Below are 20,094 nucleotides of genomic sequence, written 5' to 3'. Positions count from 1 at the left end.
ATTATAGATGTGAGCCTCTGCACCTGGCTTTCTGTCTTCATTTTTTGCACACTTTGAGGTTATAAAGCTTGTTTTAAAAATAGGGACTTAGATAGTATTTTTAACATAATGCTTTGTGCTTTTGCATTTTGCTTCTATTTAGTTGCTTAGTGTTATTTGTTAAATCTGAAATTTTATAATTAAAAATATTACCTTTGGTATTTATTGAATACTTGCAGTGGTTGCTCATTTTCAAATAAATATGTCCTGAATACTTACACTTAATATTTAGGTTGAAAAAGTGTCCTAGGCTTCTGAACTGATTTAGAACTTTATATACCATGAGATGACACTTGTAAAAGAGATCTAGATACACATTTAATAATAAATTTAATAATAACATTAGAAGATAAATATCACTAAGGGAGTTAGAACATTTATTTGATAATTGCTATTTGTCTAAAATTAAAGGATAACATTTTTGGTATTATAGACAAGTAGTTATGTAATACTCACTAATAATGCTGAGCACTTTTCATCTTCAAAGCATTATATAATACTAGTTAATCCTTACAACACCCTTACAAATGTAGGTCAATATCATTATCCCTATTTTTGCAGGTGGGGAAATTGAGGTAGAGGTTAAATGATTTGGAGTCAGTTTGTCGTAGCAGGATTAGAATGAAGGCATTTTTGGCTTAGAGCCCAGCAGTCAGAACAATAGAACCACACCTTTAGCAGACTTAATTTCTATGTACTTGATAAAACATTACTTCTCATTAAATCATATTGAGGTCATCTCTACATTAAAATTCAGAACCAACAAGTTTGATCCCTGTATAACCACTTCACACACACACACAGACACAGACACACACACACAGACACACACACACACACATACACACACCATTTTCTCTTTCGAGGCTTTCTTGACACTGTATTATCTTAGTCTGCCTTTTAAATTGACTCTTTATTGGAGAATTACCAGACTATCTATCTTTGACTTTATGTTTCTTCTGTGATCTTACTCAATGGCTTTACTCTCTATTTAGTAAATTCCAAAGTAGTTTTTATGTAGTCCAGGCCTCTCTTCTGTATTTCTAGCTACCAGCTAGGCATATCTACCTAGAGCACTTCCTTGTGCCTTAATCTCCCACTGAGTCTAAAATTCAACTTATTAACAAAACTTGCTCTTCTTCTAGACTAACCTGTTTCTATGTGTGTTTCAATCCAAGTCCTGCCCTTGAAACTAGGATCAACTAGGTGGGAATAAGTCTGGGTAAGGGGTTCCTGGGAACTAGGTGTGGCGAAGAAGAATAGTATTCATGGGTTCTTTGACAGGATGAAGAAGTTGAATCACAGTTTAAGAAGAAGAGCCAGAGTTACAAACTGAGGGGCAAGGTAGAAGTAAAATAGGAGACCACGTAGCCAGGTTAGTAGCTAGGAACATTGAGGTGTGTGGGTTGAGTAGTTGAGGCAGTCATTGTGAACAGATGGAATGCACTGGCACCCATTTACTGGGCACATGATGATGCAGGCATGCCTGTTCAGTGAAGGCATGGTCAAGGCAAGGGGCACTATATGGGCAGTAACCAGATCCCCATCCATTGATGGTCACTCCAGATTCTTCTCTCTTATTCCCTTACACTGTCTCTTAGAAATCATCGGTGCCCATATGCCGTTGATTCTTTCTTCAAAAGATTACTTACATCCCTTTCTTTCGTAGTATTCCAGCTGCCACCATCCCAATTCTGGTCTTTGTTACTGAATATTAGTGTTATCTGTTCCTTTAATACCTTTCTAACGGGTCACTGGTATCAAACTTTCCTTCACTCCTCCAATATTTTACCTACCAGTTAATCTTCCAACAACAATTCTGATCTATTGGTTATTCTTTTTAAAAATACCTTGCCAGATCAGAAACTTCCTTACTCCTAGTTAGCTACCTAGCAAATATAAAGTCCTAATTCCTGAGCTTGGCAAACACTTCCTTATTATGGCCCTGATTTATCTCTTCTACCTGTGCACCAAATCAGATTGTTTATTATTCCTCAAATAAGCCTTGCATCTTTCTAATTTATACTTTTGGGTATTGTTCCCTCCTTTTTATCTATCTCCCTGTAGCAAAATCTGACAATCCTCAAATGCCCTTTGAACCCCCCTAGCCCTTTGTTTATGTTACCAAATTAGTACTTACCACACACTTCATATTGTTTTTGTGATTATTTTATCTGCTACCCTTGATTATATGGTGTTTGATAGTAGAGGCCCATTCTATAAAACTTTGTATCTGTGACTCAGTAAACATATACATAAAGTGCTCAAAGTGTTTGTGATATTTAATTGGTATTTAAATCTCATAAGGTCCTGTGAGGTACAAATGAGCCATTGTTTCTAGTACTCCATTCTTTGGGTACAATAGGTTAGTCTGAGCTTGAGGTCTCCTTATTTACCTTAGGTTCTTTGCAGTCTTCTGCTGATATACATCCATGTTAAATGTCTTATTGATGCTATGCTATCATTTATCCTTGTTATAACTACAGCAGTGTCTTCTATTTCTTAATTTTTTCTTTGCTATCATGTTTCACATTTGGATTTTCTTTGCCCTCAAGCTTCCTGTCCTTCCCATAGCTACCAAAATAGCTGACTTAAACTGGGGAACTGCATAGCATACTTTACCCTGGGGAGAGTACAGGTATTTTGCAGATTTATTCAGTGGCAAGTAATCTCTACTTCTAAAACATATATTTTATTTTTCAAAAGGAGATTATCAACAGTATACTAGTGAAACTATTTCTATTTTGCATATTACTTTCTCAAAATTTAGTCTATATGGTAAAATTATTCTTAAGACAAATAAACATTAATTTACTCTAATGTAACCCAAATTGGAGTGAAGGTATTAAACACTGAAAATTTTTAAGGATGTAAGTAGAAAGTGAAAAGGGGCTTTCTAGGATTCTCACATCTCTGTCCTCAAAATTTGGGCAATCATAGATTGCCCCCTGTATAAAAAAGAGCAGCCGTCCTAAACGTACGTGAAGCTTAATTTAAATCATGCTGTTTATTGTCTCATGTAGGAAGCTTGGATTCAAAGTGGCCTTCTGAGACTGTCATCAACAGCCTTATATAATTAAAGAGCAAATTGTAAAAGTTAAAAAGGTGTTTAAAAATAAATGAAGTTACATTATGGGTGATTTTTTGTTTGGGTTTTTCATTCTACTATTTTCATTTGGATAATTGTTTTTTCCTATTCAATATTAAATAGTTGGACAACTTGCTATATGTTTTATTCATTCATTCTTTCATTCATTTCACCCAATACAGCTACTTTTATTACAGTTCTATGCCATGTACATTGGGTTTTATTGATCAGAGAAATGTACAAGGGCACTAAGTGGGGCAGCATTGCTTAGCTTACTTTGGTAGATGCCCCCTGACTATTTCACTACCTTTTTAATCCCTGCCCACACCCCCTTCTGAAAATGCAGAACTCAGCATTCTTCTGAAATTCTTTTCTTCTCTCCTTCAAAACAACTCTTTATTTTTTATTTTTTATTATTATTATACTTTTAAGTTCTAGGGTACATGTGCATAAGGTGCAGGTTTGTTACATATGTATACTTGTGCCATGTTGGTGTGCTGCACCCATCAACTCGTCAGCACCCATCAACGGGTCATTTATATCAGGTATAACTCCCAATGCAATCCCTCCCCCCTCCCCCCTCCCCATGATAGGCCCCGGTGTGTGATGTTCCCCTTCCCGAGTCCAAGTGATCTCATTGTTCAGTTCCCACCTATGAGTGAGAACATGCAGTGCTTGGTTTTCTGTTCTTGCGATAGTTTGCTGAGAATGATGGTTTCCAGCTGCATCCATGTCCCTACAAAGGACATGAACTCATCCTTTTTTATGGCTGCATAGTATTCCATGGTGTATATGTGCCACATTTTCTTAATCCAGTCTGTCACTGATGGACATTTGGGTTGATTCCAAGTCTTTGCTATTGTGAATAGTGCCGCAATAAACATACGTGTGCATGTGTCTTTATAGCAGCATGATTTATAATCCTTTGGGTATATACCCAGTAATGGGATGGCTGGGTCATATGGTACTTCTAGTTCTAGATCCTTGAGGAATCGCCATACTGTTTTCCATAATGGTTGAACTAGTTTACAATCCCACCAACAGTGTAAAAGTGTTCCTATTTCTCCACATCCTCTCCAGAACCTGTTGTTTCCTGTCTTTTTAGTGATTGCCATTCTAACTGGTGTGAGATGGTATCTCATTGTGGTTTTGATTTGCATTTCTCTGATGGCTAGTGATGATGAGCATTTTTTCATGTGTCCGTTGGCTGTATGAATGTCTTCTTTTGAGAAATGTCTGTTCATTTCCTTTGCCTACTTTGTGATGGGGTTGCAAAACAACTATTTATACACAAATACAATATTTGAATAATACAAGCTTAGTCTTGACTACTTCCTCCAGGCAGATTTTTCAAACCAGGAAATTACCAGCATTGTTTTTAACTGGTGGCACACTTGAGTAAGATTCAAGATAGAGGTCTTAGAGGTCTTTAAAAAGCTTGTGTCCTTTAAAAAAACCTGCAGGACATATAAAGCTTGAAGACTAAAAAGGATATTGATTTGGTCCTCTCCCACCTTGCCCATCTACTTATTATTATAGATTTTTACACACTTGTTTTATTTACTCCATTAATTTTCTTTAGTTTTACCTGATCTTCTTGGGAGATATTTGAAGTTAAGAAAAAAGGAGGATGAATAACCCACATTTGACTGTCTTCTCCCCACTTCATGCTAATGCATGACCACTTGCAAAGCTCCCTCCTTAATCACACAGATCTTGGGGAATCCACAAGAGTTGTGACATTTTGTTGATAAACCAGTCCAGTCATCTACTAATGGACATTGGCCATTTTCTTCTCATCCATGAACCTACTACTTGCTAATTATTGCTGCTATTTCTTCAGATGATACAGGCCACTCCTTGACCACCCATGTCTGCTTTTGCTGGATACAGATTCTGCTTTGTCTGGATACCACCACATTCACCATTCCTGCTTACTTTCTGCTGCACACCACTTCCTGCAGCCACTTCTCCATTCTTTTTTTTTTTTTGAGATGGAGTCTCACTCTGTCGCCTAGACTGGAGTGCAGTGGCATGATCTTGACTCACTGCAACCTTTGCCCTCCCGGGTTCCAGAGATTCTCCTGCCTCAGCCTCCCAAGTAGCTGGGATTACAGGTGTGTGCCATCATGCCCAGCTAATATTTGTATTTTTAGTAGAGATTGGGTTTTGCCATGTTAGTCAGGCTGGTCTCGAACTCTTGGCCTCAAGTGATCCGTCTGCTTCGGCCTCCCAAAGTGCTGGGATTGTAGGTGTGAGCCACCGCGCCTGGCCAGCTTCCCCATCCTTATATGATAGGTCCCTTGTGGGGCCACAAAGGGGTCCTTTAGTAAGTAGGAGGAGAATGTCTCTCTCCTTCTTTCGTCCTGTGCTTTTTAATGGGAAACTAGAACAGTGTTGTTTGTACATCAGAGCATTTACAGAAATATCTTGTGTATTTTTCTCAGTCTTCCCACCACCATTGGACCTACATATGGATCGTGGGTGCTGAGCTGAAAGACAAGTCCAGGTCATAGACTCTATACTGTACTATGCTCAGGATTTCCCGTGTTCAAATGTAGAGAATTAATGGCTTGACTCTTGGCTTTGAAGCTCTTCACAGATCTCATTTTGCTTATTCTCCTTGAAACACTATAATTTTTGATTAATTTAGGACTTTCAAACTTAATGAAGATATGGGGAGTGGACCTATCAGTTTTTCAAGTAAAAGGTGTTTTTCTGCCTCTTAGAAATAGCCAGTGTAGATTATAATGAAAACTACACTACACTCTCCATTTCTGTTATCGGGAGAAAGTTTTGACAAATTATTACTAAATTGTAAACTGAAATACAGAATTTCAAGTGTTATCTTCTTTTGATGTGTAAGTAAAGGTGCAGTCTTTTGGTTTTATCTATAAAATTTTATCTGTATTTAATTTACATGATAAGACTTTTTATATAGCAACAAATAGCTAAACTTCAGCCTTGTCTTATGCAAGTTGTCATAAATTAGTATTACTGGTATCTGAATAAAAACTAAATTGAGGAATATAACTTATTTTTCTAGTATAGTATAGAAGTTGGTGACTTTTGATGCTGAATGTCAGAGGAAGTATACACCTGTTTTACCATCTCTTTTCTTTCTTACTTGCAATGGAATATTAACCCATTTGCATGTCCTAATTCAAATACCTTCTCTTGTATAGTAACTTCTCCACATCTGGATGTTTTTCCTTCATAAACCGCCTATTGTACTTAGTAGTTATTTATTTCATACTGTGAGATTACCACATAAGGTCAGAGATCATATTTATTGTTTTATTTTTTTCCATACAAATTTGCATAGTGATAGATACACTGAGTAACAGCAAGCAGCAACTGCAGTGTTAAGGTAATTGAGTAAGTGTATCCTGAAAGCAGTCCTGATGTAGGTACTTTATTATACCCATTTTATAGCTGGGGACTCTTAGAAATAGAGAAGTTAGGTAATTTGTCCAAGTTAGCTACTAAGCTGAGAAATTAGAATAAGAAAACAGGCAGGCAGATTCTAGAATCCACACATTAAGCTAAATAGATGAAAAATAAATATTTAATTCATTAACTGATATTTTAAAACAAACATTCCAGACCTCACATTTCCAAATGAAAAGGCTGCAGTTTACATATTCTAATACGGTAAGTATTTTAGTTAAGAAAAAAGCTTAACTGTAAGATGACAATTCTAAAATTAGCCTCATAAAACTAACTGAAAGCAATTCCAAAGAACACTGCATTGGAAAGATTTTCAGTAATAGTAGGCTCACTAGAGTCACTTCCAAAGTGACAACTCCGAAAGATAATACTCAGTTTAACTGAAAAATTAGTAACTAGCTTAATATCCCTTTTTCTCTACTGCTTGCTGATAATGAACTGCATTCTTTCTCTTAGTAATGCAGTCCACTAGCTTTCCAACTCCAAACTTGTATACAATGGCAGCCAGCATCTAGGCACAGCAGGGCAGATCTGGGGATTGAGGGATTCCTTATTTCATCTCTTACCTTTAAAGGCATTTAATGCATGGAAGAAAGTAAATTCAGATCAACCCAAAATTTACTATTGTAGCCTGTTTCCTCCTTACCCTTTCTAGCTTCACCTTTCTATCACTATCCACTGTGCACCTTAATCTACTTTCATCCTTGGGTCATGCCATCTCTTTTTTTTTTTTGAGATGGAATCTTTCTCTGTTGCCCAGGCTGGAGTGCAGTGGCGCGATCTCAGCTCACAACAAGCTCCGCCTCCCAGGTTCTCACCATTCTCCTGCCTCAGCCTCCCCAGTAGCTGGAACTACAGGCGCCCGCCACCATGCCCGGCTAATTTTTTGTATTTTTAGTAGAGACGGAGTTTTGCCATGTTGACCAGGCTGGTCTTGATCTCCCAACCTCGTGATCCATCCACCTCGGCCTCCCAAAGTGCTGGGATTACAGGCATGAGCCACTGCACCCGACCGGGTCGTGCTATATATACTGTATATACTCCCTCCCATAACTCTGTCTACCCCAATACAGTGGAATACTGTGGTTGCAAACAGACTCTGGAGCTAGTCTGTGTAGATCCAAAGCCTTCACCACCTGCTTGCTATGTGACCACTCTGTGCCTCAGTTTCCTCATTATAGGAATACTGATGGTACTACCTCAAAGAGTAGCTATGAGGATTAAGAGAGTTAATACATGTAAAATGTTCAGAACAAGTAAGTGTTGTCTGTTGTTATCACCATCATTTTCTTCCTCATCTTTTTCTCCATCATCATCATCATCATCATCATCTGGTGAAATCCTATCCTTCTTTGAGGACCCACTAACATTTCACAACTTCTCTGAGCTTTCTCACAGCCCAGCTGTTCAGTCAGGATTGGGCCCCTCTTCTGTGCTGCCACATTTTTCACTCTGCTGTTTCAGTCCGTAGCATACTGTATCGCATTAGTTCAACATGCATCTGTTTCTTGATTGTAAGTGCATTGAGGTCACATAAATGTAAGGATGAAGGGCAGGCCAAGGAAGTTTGTACTATGTCTGAAATTATTTCGGATTATCAACCATATGGATACTATGGGAAATATTTTTAGTCACTCCTAATGTTAAAGAAGCTGAAGGATTTTTCCTCCATTAAAATGTCTTAAAATATTTTTAAAACTTCATCATTCAGAAGTTTACTGAAAAGAACATTTCTTTCATGATTCTATAAATAAAATGTCCATAGTTTAAATTATTGTATGTATTTCTAATATGTAGTGTAACATAAATACAGTGTAGTACTATATGTATTTCCAAGCAAACATTTGCAAGTTATATAAATTCCTTTCAAACATTTGTAAAATGTTGACCTTTATTCTAATGCAGACTAGCCTTCTCCCAATCAGTCTAAATCGATGAGGTAGTATTTGATTAAAAAGAAAAGTATTCATAGTGTCCATCCCTAGCCCCTGCTAGGGGGAATACAAGATGTATATTATTACCATCTTGTTTTTTCAAAAAAAAAAACCCCACAGAATAAAATATCTGGATCCATCATGACATACAGATTAACATACTAAGCTGAATGCTAATGTGGTTTCAGAGTTTACTTTTAAGTAATTATGTTTCTTATAATAGTAACTATATACCATTTACCTTGCAAATTTCACTTTAATTAGCCTGTTTGTATGTAGGATATTGTAAATATTTGCTTTATATACCAAAGATGCACCACAAAATGTGCTCGTACTTAATAACTACTAACAGATGTTTCCTTTCCTTAAAAATAAAACTTAAAAAAAATGCTTAAATACTAAATAATTCTAAATATACTCAGAGCCTTAACCAAACATATGCTATTGAAAACCTAAATACTATATATATTCTTCTTACCACATTTCTCAATGTGATGACATACTAAATCCAGGAAAAGGAGTGTATTTTTCCTCTTTCTAGAGTTTATTTCTGGATGGTTAACCAAGGATACACTAGAGCATGTTTATTCTAATGGACCATATTTCAAATAACAGTTGTGGCGAATGATTCTTTTTACTATTTTTAAGGTATCTTGGTTTTATTGGCAATAGAAGATAATTAATTGGCACTTCTTTTTAATTATTTTTTAAACAGGACAGAGATTCCTTCTGCCATCAGATGTCTTTCTGCTTGACTGAACTGCACCTGTGGTCTTTGAAGAATACCTTACACATTGCGGGTAAATGAGCTCTGGATTAATTTCAATATTTTTCAAATATGTTACACCGTTATAAATAAGTACTAGCAAAGGTTAGAGTCTGAATTCTCCAGCTGGAGTTGCATTCTTTCTTTATTCTTAATGAAAAACTGGTTAATGGAAAATAATTCCTTTTAATTACTCTAACTTAATATTTACAGCTTGAGTTAGGTTTTCAGTTTTGAAAATTAATCTTATTGGCTTAATGTTTGTTCTCTATTAAGATACACACATGTTCAATTTTTTTTCTGGGATTCTTCATAATAACATTTATATTCATAAATATGTACAGGATAGCTAATGGTAAAGGCATTTCTAATTGATATTAAAATAACATTTCAAACTTATAGCTAAGATGTACAATTATTTTCATGTTCTTTGTTTTTCACATTTTTAGGGGGGAGAATAATATGTGTATTTTAATAATGCTTATTAACATAGGATGTAGTATACTTTATAAGAAATATCTTTTAAAAAATCATTAATTATACAAAGTAACACTTGTATTTAGGAGAAGAATATTATTTATATCACTTAAGCATCATTATTAAGAAAATGGTTTACCTTACAAAGTATTGTTTCTTCATATCAAATATAGAATTAAGGATGATTGTGATATTTTCATCAAGTTTATCTGCTTTAAAATGTAAATAGATTGAAATTTCAGTTAAAGTAGATTTAACATTCGTTTGCTTCCTCCTAAAACTCTTCTAAAATGCCAATAAAAGAATAAAAATAAAGAAAGCATAAACCCTTTCGAGAGAGGGGACAACTGAAATTGGACAAATTTTGGAAGATAGGAGGGAAAGAGGAATTAGCAGAGCTGTAAAACCTGAATATAAATTGCCTGCAGAGGAGAGTTCCGGTGACAGCCAATTTATGACTCAAAATTCTGGAAAGATACAGAAATTTGAGGAGCCAGATATTGTAGAAGATGGTATGTATCATGAGAGCGACAGTAAAGGGACGTGAAAGTTTGCAGAAGAACTTGTGAGATACCTTTCATGCTGTGGAAATATTTAATTAAGGAGGCTCTAAAGTTGGGAACACCAGGGGCAGTGGAAGACCTGCTGAACAGAAAACAGGCATGAAATGGAAGGAAGCCTACATACTTATGGGTGAGGTCTTCTTAATCCCACTTGGTTCTGAGAATGTCGTACCTATTTGTATACTTTCCAAGAAAGAAGGGGCTTGAGGTATTCCTCTCTGGAATGACTGAATGACCCTAGAAAGAAGACCTTTGTACATAGATGTTTGAGGGAATTCTTTGGTGAAATACCCTGGTCCTTGCCTGATCAGTGAAGCTCACCAGTTGGCAAGCTCTATTTGTCTACACAGGGCTTCCAATCAGTTTTTTAGTGCCTCACTTGTAAATACAAACAGAGAACTAAGGATCACCAGATATTTGAGGAATATCTTCAACAGGAAATAAAACAAAATGAATAGGTGAATGGATCTCTGAAGAAACAGAGATAATGTAGGAAGGGGGGAAAAAGGTACAACAGAGACCTAAGGAAAAATACTAAATCCATGAAGCAAGACACAAAAACAGAAGCTTCAGAAAACATTTGAAATTATACAAATCTCTTGGAAATTAAAAATACGTTGCAGAAAAAATTCAAAATTCAAAAGTGTAAAGAAATCTCAGAAAATAGAAAAAAGAAATCCCAAAGTGAACTTATTTTACTGCTGGTGGAAATCTTTAATTGAAATGTTTTCTTTTCTAATCATAATTCCCCATTTTTCATCTTTTTCCCTTATTCTCATATATCTAGGTTTTATGCTTCTTCAAGATGGTCAATCTTTTAATTGCTTGACATTCTCCTAGTCCATTGGGACTTCTTCACTTATCTTCCTACCCATCTTGGACCCCATAGTTGGAAGTCTGAGCTATTCCATCTTGATCCCCTTTTACCCCTCGTCTTCTGTTCATGCCCAGCAAATGCCTTCCCTACCCCTCCGTGTGTCCTCAGGTTTTCTGTCCCTGTTCCTTCTATTCTGAGTCAGTGAATGGTTTTTAGAGAAGAATCACACAGTGGTGCACAGTAGCCCCATGGGAATAGTCTTCAACCCCAACTGCATTTTTGCAGGGCCTCCCCATTCTCTCTATTGGGACATTCTTCTGTTTAACCTTTTGTGAATCCTACTTCTTTAGGGCTCAGCTTTGTTAAGTCATTTAGAGAAGCCTTTCCTGCTATCTAGACTAAATTAGTAACCCTGTTAATGTGCTGTCATTATGCTCGATGTTTATTTTTAAAATGTTTGAAATAATCACAAACTTACAGAAAAATTGTCAGTACAGAGAATGTTTTTTCTTGAACCATTTGAGAGTTGTAGCCTGATGCTTTATCACCCCAAATACATTCATGTATATGTCCTACAAAAAGGATTTTGTCCTGCATTACTGTATAGCCATTGAAATCAGGAAATTAATAATGATGTACTTCAGTCTAAATGGACCAGTTCACCAATTGTCCCATCATTGTTCTTTTTTTAGGAAAAGGATTTTGTTACAGTGACACATTGCATTGTTATCGTGTTTCTTTAGTATCCTTCATTCTGGGTTATCCTTCATCCTTCTTCTCTCTTTTTTTTTTTAAACTTTCATGACCTTAACATTTTTGAAGATATTAGGCCAGTTATTGTGTAGGATGATCCTAAATTTGGTTGTATTTGAAATTTCCTCACAATTAGATTTAGGTTATACATTTCAGTGCATCCTATCAGGTGGTGCATAATTTCAGTTTGTCCCTTTCCTGACGATATTCATGATTACCTGATAAGATAGTGTCTGCAAGGCTTCTCCACTGCGAAGTTACTTTTTTCTTTGTGATAAGTATTTCATAGGGAAGTACCTTGAAACTATGTAAATATTCTGTTCCTCATCACACTTTAAATATATTATTATATATGATCAATTTATTTTATCTCTGTGGATTCAAGTTTTCCACTTTATGCAGTTGTAATAATATAGTCATATCATTATTTTATTTTATTTCATTATTTATTTTGATGTTTAAATTGTCCCTGATGTGGCCAGAGGGACCCTCTTCAGGCTGGCTTCTGTGTCTTTTTGACATGTCCCTGTCAAAATTGGAGCACTTTAATTCTTTCTGGTACAACAAATGTTCCAGACTCATGTTGTAATTTCCTCTTCCTAGCCTAGGAATCAGTCACTTCTCTAAGGAGCTTTATTCCTTTTAGAGGGTAAGGGTGTCTAGAAGCCAAGTTCTGCTTTAGGTGCACTCATTATTGGAGTATTGCTGCTCCCAGGCCCTCTTAGTGGACAGAGCTTGCAGAATGTATGTGTGTATGTATACACACATATTTACATCCACACTTATTTCTATATCTATCTATCTCTCTATATTGAAACCATGAGTTCACACTGGTACATCTCATTCCTATCTACCACCATAGGGTTCATTCTAATTTTCTCCCTTTCCATATTTGTATTTTTCTTCTCAGACAATGGGAAACCTGGAGCTCCCCTATTTTTTATTTATTTACTTAATCAGTCACACTGTTTGCAGTCAATCCACTATCTCTGTGGCTGCTCCCTCCCCTGTGTGGATACCCTTCTCACCCCATGTGGATTTGATATACCATGTTGGGCTGCCCCTATATGTAAATGTTCTCCTTACCTTGTTTAGCCTCTAATACCCACACCAGGCCGTTGCTTCATGAGAATGTTCTTACCCTGCTGGAGTTCCAACACACCGTGTCAGGCTGACTCTCTGAATGGACACCTTCCTCATCCAGCTCTGGCACCCATTGTAGGGCAGGTTTTCTTAACTGGATGCTCTCCTTATTCTGCTTGCGTTTTGACAATCCCACTCTGGGCCAGATGCAGTAGGTCAGACTTGTGCAAATAATTCAGGATTCTTTATGATCTTCATAGTTCTATTCTAGAACTTGTGGCATATATTTGGATGTATGGAATGATGGGTATAATTATAGGGTGGAATATTTTAATAGAGATATTGTCTGCATATGTAGTGCCTATGGTTCTTAGATTTTAAAATAGCCTTTTTATTGAAGTATAATGTATGTACTGAAAAGTGTAAAGATCATAAGATTATGTTGTGAACCATCAGAATGTGAAAACACCCATAAAATCACCATCCAGGATATTTTAACAACAATTAAAATATCAGTATCCAAGAAGTCCTACTCATGATTTTTCACAATAAATCCTTATTAGATATATTCAGTCTAACCAGTAGACATAAACTGCATTCTTTAAAATTGTATGCCTCTACTAATGGCATGATGAATAAAATAGAGCTTTAACAAGTACACGCAATTGACTATTTTGAAAGACTATATTTGAAAAGTTAATTATAGCAGTAATACTTTTTTTTGAAGTTTTATCATTCAGTTTCAGAAAGTCTGGAGCAGTCAGTCACTAGGGGGCAGCCTGTACTGCTTCCACCTATACTCTTTATCCTTATGTTAGTAACTGAGAATTATTTTGTATGGAAGAAAACAAATGTTCCTTCAATGAAAGAAATATTTTATTATTCATAGATATGAAGAAAATGGACAAAATTATTTTGTTATCTTATATTTAAATTGGAATAATCCCTTGGTTAAATGAATCTTGACATCTGGGAAGCCCAACTTTGCTTCTTAGGTAGCCCCAGCAAAGTGTCTGAATTTAGGTTTAGAAGGGGTTTTCCCTGCCTAAACAAGTTTCAGATAATAATTTATCCAAACCTTCCTCTAATCTTCCCTTTCTCTTCTGCGGATTTCTCCCAAATGCCATAGGATAAGAACTAGACTCTTGAGCTAAATTGGAGAAAAGAAAACCACAGCTCAGAATCCAACAGGGCATTTTCTTCCATCCACTGATTTCATTTGGCATTGCTTAGTGGCAGTTCCTTTTGGTAGCGCCCTGTGAAAAATATCAGAGGATGTGTGAAAGAGAAAACTTGGTCTTTCTTGATTTCAGTTCTTTACTAATCTTTTTCTCATGCCATTCTAGTTTTGTGTAAATCTTTTCTCATTAGATTGATAAACTTTCCAGTTTCTGCATATCCCTAGAATACATGAACTCATCTCCAGATGCTTTTGAGCCATTTTATTTCTAGTAACATAAGGAGACTGTTTCTGCTTTTCTCCCTACCCTTCCCCTAATATAGTATGGCTTGGCTTCTTATTCTCGGGGACTTTTTAATCATAATTTAATGTTATTTCTTCCTTTCTATAGATAGAAACATTGGGATTTACCAGTATTATGACAAGAAAGATCCACCAGGTAAAGTACCTATTCTGTGCAATTAATTTTTATTAACTAAATATTCTAAACCATGAAATACTGACCATTAAAAACGCTCTTCTTATGAGCTTTAGATAAATTCTAGAATTTTAAGAAAAGTCCCTTCAATTCTTTAGAAAAATGCTGAGGTTGATATCTATCTGTTCTATATAAAATAAAGTAGTATCGAAAAAATGCTGTAGAAGGACATGAAAATTTTCATTTTCCTGCTGATCAGGCTGATAACAGGGCAGTCTATTCACGTTTATTTATCAGTGTCCCAGTAGAGGGCATTGTTAATGCATGGGTCCTACTGATACTGGCCTCCTGGATCCTCACCTGATATCTGAAATAGGCATTTCTGAGTGAATGATCAATTTTCTTTATCTGATTAATCCTGTTAATCCCAGAAGTTGTATGATGGGCCAAAAGGTCTTTCTAGCTAGAGTTACTTCCTGTTTTGGTCTCCGTTGAAGTGGGCTTGTGTGAGCATCCTGTGTGCTTAGCTTAGTGGTTAATAGGCTGACTTCATGGTTCTGATGACAGACTGAAGCAGCTTCTGTTCTGGGCTCTGTTGCAGTTCTCTTTCCTATCTGATGAGATTGGAAGCTCAGGATATTGGTCCAGCTGTTGTGCCCTTTCACTGCAAATTTAGGAAATATCTCTATGAAATGAAAACATCCAAATTATGGCCTTTTTTTCAACTGTCTTTTTAGAATCTAAGCATAATTTATTAATCTCAATAATGCATGTAATGTTAATAATACATTATACGTGTACATATTAAAATGTAAGGCATTATAATAAAAATAAATTCACTTTTGTTTTTTTCTTTCTGTCTCTTCTGCTACAATGTCAGCGACAGAGCATGGTAACTTAGAAGAAAAGCAGAAGCTGGCAGAGTGTAAGCTTACTTTATATTTTTTGGAATTATTATAAAACTAGAAAGTTCAGTATTATAAAATATTCATCTGGAACAAAGAGGAAACATTATTCCCTCCAAATTTCTTAAATTCCCATTACTTAGAAATATAAACATATGAGTAACAATTGTATTTGTTAGGCCTTTCTAATTTAGACCATTGAAATCTCTATTCAGTTTTGATAAAATGTATGTTTATATAAACATAAACTTTCATAATGAACTATATGTTAGTATATTTAAGATAATTATACCAAGCTTAAATTCTGATAGTAACATTTAATTATTCATACTTTGCCTAAATTGTTAACATGCCTTACCCATTTTTAAAAAATAATATTTGTAATATCAGTATTAGCATTTTATTCACTCTAGTCTTTTCTGATCTCCAGTATATGTTATATATATTATGGCGACAATGTAATATGGTTTTAATGACATAAATTAAATATACATTAAGATTTTTTTGGATTATAGCTAGAGCTGAAAATCCCATTTGTTCTCTTGTTTTTTAAATGGTTGAACTGACATTTAATTTAAAAAATAATGTATTAGTAGCTGCAACACAGATTTAAAAATTTGCACATACGTTCTACATCAAAATTGTTTAGAGACCCAAATTCATTTGCTGAAATAAGATATATAGCAAGTCTACTCTCAAATTTAAGTATCTATGTATACTCCATATGTATATGTACATGCAACACACACATAAGCACAAATACACATGTACCTCTTGTTTGGAATTATTAATGAGGAGAATCCAAAGATGAATTCATTTTTCTGATAAAATAGATATGAGTTTAACATTTTTAAATTATTTTAAGCAGAACTATTTTTAATTTATTTTAGGCTAACATGATGACTCTACTAAATAATTTTATCTTTCAATTAAATTTATTTAAAGCAAAACAAAGGCTTATCATTATTCAGTTGTGGTGTATACTTTAAAGAGAACTGTTTTAAATTAAAAAGAGCACTATTAGGGCCTAATTTGTTAAAACTTGGATTTCCCTCAGATTTTTCCATAGTTTTAAAATGTGGAGCTTTAATGCCTAACTTCATATATTTTTATGTACAGTTTTATTTTTTATTTCTTTCCATTTTATTTTATTTCTTTGCTCATTATATTCATTTACTCATGATAATTTTTTTTTTTTTTTTTTTTTTTTTTTTAGGTCTGAGTAGGTTACTTGTAGAATTTAGAATTTCTTTTGGATTCAACATTTAATTATTTACATGAAAAAGTTAGCAAAGAGTACATCATTTACCATGAATTACTTGATTCACAAGCCTAGCAAACTTTCCCTGGGATTCTCCAAGCCTTGTTGGTTGTCATCGTAAAATTATGATTAGGGAGATTGTTTTGTGGTAAAAATCCTGTTCCTATAACAAAGCCTTTCAAAAGGCTGTCATTTGATGATGGAAATGAAGCCCACTTCCTCTCAATTATAGAGGTGTTTTATTTTAATCTTCCTAAGGCACACTGCTAAGCAGAATTTCCTTTTAAAATCTTGTTTAACTAACTGTAGTACATGTTTTATTTGCCAGCACGAGATTATCCTTGGACGCTCAAAAACAGACGCCCAGAAAAACTCCGAGACTCACTCAAAGAGTTGGAGGTATCTTTCAAAAAGTTTCAAAAATGGCAACAAACAAATCTGTTTTTAAAACATCTTTCAACAGCTTTAATTTTCATAAAGGATCAACTCTCATGGTGATGATAGCTTTGCTTTTGTCCAGTGATGAGTTCCAAAACAGTTGCATCTTTGTGTGGCATGTTGATCTTTTTTTGCTTGCAAATCAGAGGCACTTTAACTGATAATGACAATGTGTATAGCCAACTATGCTCTCTCTTTTTCTGTTGTACTTCAGGAGCTGATGCAAAACAGTCACTGTGTGCTGAGCAAATGGAAGAACAAACATGTCTGTCAGGTAAAATGGTTTGACAAGCCTTTGCAGTGTTTAACCAATGGAGCTGAAAACTATGTAGTAATTGGTATTCTTGTGTTATGTTAGGTAATGGACAGAAACTTTTTTAGCAGTGGTTATTTCATAGTTTGAGTTCTACTTGTTCTAGAGCTAACATTAGACAGATTGACACAGGCCACCAGGCTCATTAATCAGTATTAATCAGTATAGTTGTACTGACATACAAACACTAATAAAAATCTTTTCATATTGTATTTTTTTGTTTGAAGTTGTCTGAATGCTGTAGTAGATGTTTGCTGGCATAGATTTAATAATATTTTTGAGTGAAGATGAAACCACAGGGCAAAAGACTTTTTGGCATACTATTCTTATAAGCATTTGTGAATATCATTGCTTATGCAGATCAACAAGCCAACTACACACAGTTAGACCTATGATAACAAGACATTTGGTCCTACTTTTTGAACCCTCTAAGCTGTGATGTTTACTATGGTAGCCACTAGTCATATGTGACTGAATAACTAAATAAAATAAAAAAATTAGTTCTTCAGTTGCACTACCCACATTTAAGTGTTCAATAGCCACATGTTATCATATTGGACAGTACAGATACAGAACATTTCCATCTCAGACAGTTCTATTGGACAGTAGTGTTAAGGCCTGGACAAATGATCTAAGTATTGAATGGGTAGATTCAAGACATAATAATTAGTGTACACTGATTACAAGATAATGACAAATGCTTTAGCTTTTCTGATAGGCTTAAAAAGTACTATATGTCTAGAAAAATTTAATATACTTGTGATAAAAAGAATAATTATTAGTCATCTGTGGAATTGAAGTTGCATTAGTTCGAATAATAATTGTAACTGATATATTGAATCAAATATTCCTATATTAATTTAAATTATTTTTTACAATGTGATTTATTTTGTGTAATCATTCTTGTTTGTAGTTTAGGCCCATAGTTCTATTCATAAAGCTACAACATCAAATTTGTAGCAATTATAAACAGATCTTAATCTACTACTTGAATATATACTATCATTTTTGTGGATTCTAGTTTTTCCTCGTTTTTTGTCTAAACTAGTCTACCTTTACTCATGGAGGCAACTAGTTACCTTCTCAACTGGCATAAATTTTTATTTTTCAGAGATCTTTTACAAGGGTGAATTAGCATTTTTAGAATCATAGTACTTCTTATATTGCCTTAGGTTACTATTTAAAAGGATGGAATTTAAAAAAATTATAGCTTATTTGCATAATAGTACATTTCAATCAGATTTTAAAACTTGAATGCAAAATACACTCTAGAAAGTTTCAAACTTAGTACAACTCAAACTTGTAGTTTTTAATGCCATTACTCACGTTAAAAACAGGCTCAGAATTATTTGACTGGAGGGCAAGCCTGCCACCTATAGGAAGAGGCATGTCTCATGGCCTCCACCCTTACCCATCACACAGGGTAAATTGCAACATGTTGGGCATCTTAAAATATGCAGTGGAGCATCCCAATAGACAATCCTTTTTAGATAGAGTTTAATGAATTTTAATTTAATAGTAATTTTGTGTGTGTGTCTGATGAAGGGATGTCTGGAGAAGAATGTCCCTCACTATTATATTAATTCAACTCAGAAAGGGAGTTTTCATGATAAAATATATGTAAAATTACTTTTGTAATTTACAGTAATCTAATTGGTTAATTAGGCTGGTGTACTAATGAGTCTGCTTTTTTTTTTTGAGATGGAGTCTTGCTCTGTCACCCAGGCTGGAGTGCAATGGCGCGATCTCTGCTCACTGCAACCTCCACCTCCTGGGTTGAAGCAATTCTCATGCCTCAGCCTCCCAAGTAGCTGGGATCACAAGTGTGCGTCACCATGCCTGGCTAATTTGTATTTTCAGTAGAGACGGAGTTTCACCTTGTTGGTCAGGCTGGTCTCGAACTCCTGACCTCGTGATCTGCCCACTTTGGCCTCCCAAAGGGCTGGGATTACAGGTGTGAGCCACTGTGCCCGGCCCGAGTCTGCTTTTAACATTTCTAACAGGACTTATCTTTTTTGGTTGTTCTATTATATTCTGTGCTTCATTTCTATGATTATAAAGATATTTCTAAAACAGACCTTATACTCTCAGCACATGCTTGATGTGATATATTTTCACAAGATAACTTCACCTCCACACGGCCCACAGGTCTAGGTTAGTCTTCACATATTTAAAGTCTTTGAGAGACCTCCTAACATTATCCATTTACTTCTTCAGTTTCTAGTTAGGACTGTTAGCTAGTTCTTCTAAAAATCTATGTGTGTTCTATTTCAAAAGATCTCTGTTATAACAATAAATTAAAATGTTGATGTTTAAGCTACATTAGTAGCATAAGGAAATGACCTCCTTAGCCCTTTCAGTTAATTTTTTGTTAAATTTTTCTTAGTTATAAAGTAAGTAAACCACTTCAATAGGCTCCCCAAGGGACCTCCTTTTGTGCACATATCCAGTATGGTGGTTCCAGAGATAACATGTCAGCTGACCGCAACATAATGCTCTATAACTCTTAGAAAAGGAGTGAAAAAGTTCATCAACATCTTCATGCTAACACATTTGGACTCTCAGTCTTTTAATTTGGCTACTCTTCTGCTAATGTACATTATTTCCTC

The 20,094-nt window shown here is 35.2% G+C and overlaps 1 protein-coding gene across 2 annotated transcripts in view; it reads left to right on the top strand.

The window, feature by feature from the left end:
• The window catches only part of WDPCP (WD repeat containing planar cell polarity effector), a 491,319-nt gene that overhangs the window by 92,040 nt on the left and 379,185 nt on the right, over positions 1-20,094 (top strand). For both annotated transcript variants that reach the window (XM_007970462.3, XM_038007022.2), the window contains 5 exons: positions 9,227-9,311; positions 14,542-14,589; positions 15,449-15,493; positions 17,063-17,133; positions 17,387-17,446. In XM_007970462.3, the coding sequence (XP_007968653.1) occupies positions 9,251-9,311; positions 14,542-14,589; positions 15,449-15,493; positions 17,063-17,133; positions 17,387-17,446 (285 nt within the window). In that variant the 5' untranslated portion in view covers positions 9,227-9,250. The remainder of the gene's footprint in view (positions 1-9,226; positions 9,312-14,541; positions 14,590-15,448; positions 15,494-17,062; positions 17,134-17,386; positions 17,447-20,094) is intronic.

Source organism: Chlorocebus sabaeus, chromosome 14 (genome assembly GCF_047675955.1).
Source record: "Chlorocebus sabaeus isolate Y175 chromosome 14, mChlSab1.0.hap1, whole genome shotgun sequence".
NCBI lineage: Eukaryota > Metazoa > Chordata > Mammalia > Primates > Cercopithecidae > Chlorocebus > Chlorocebus sabaeus.
Note: the sequence above shows the minus strand (reverse complement) of the source record. Positions and strands in the feature narration are given on the sequence as shown.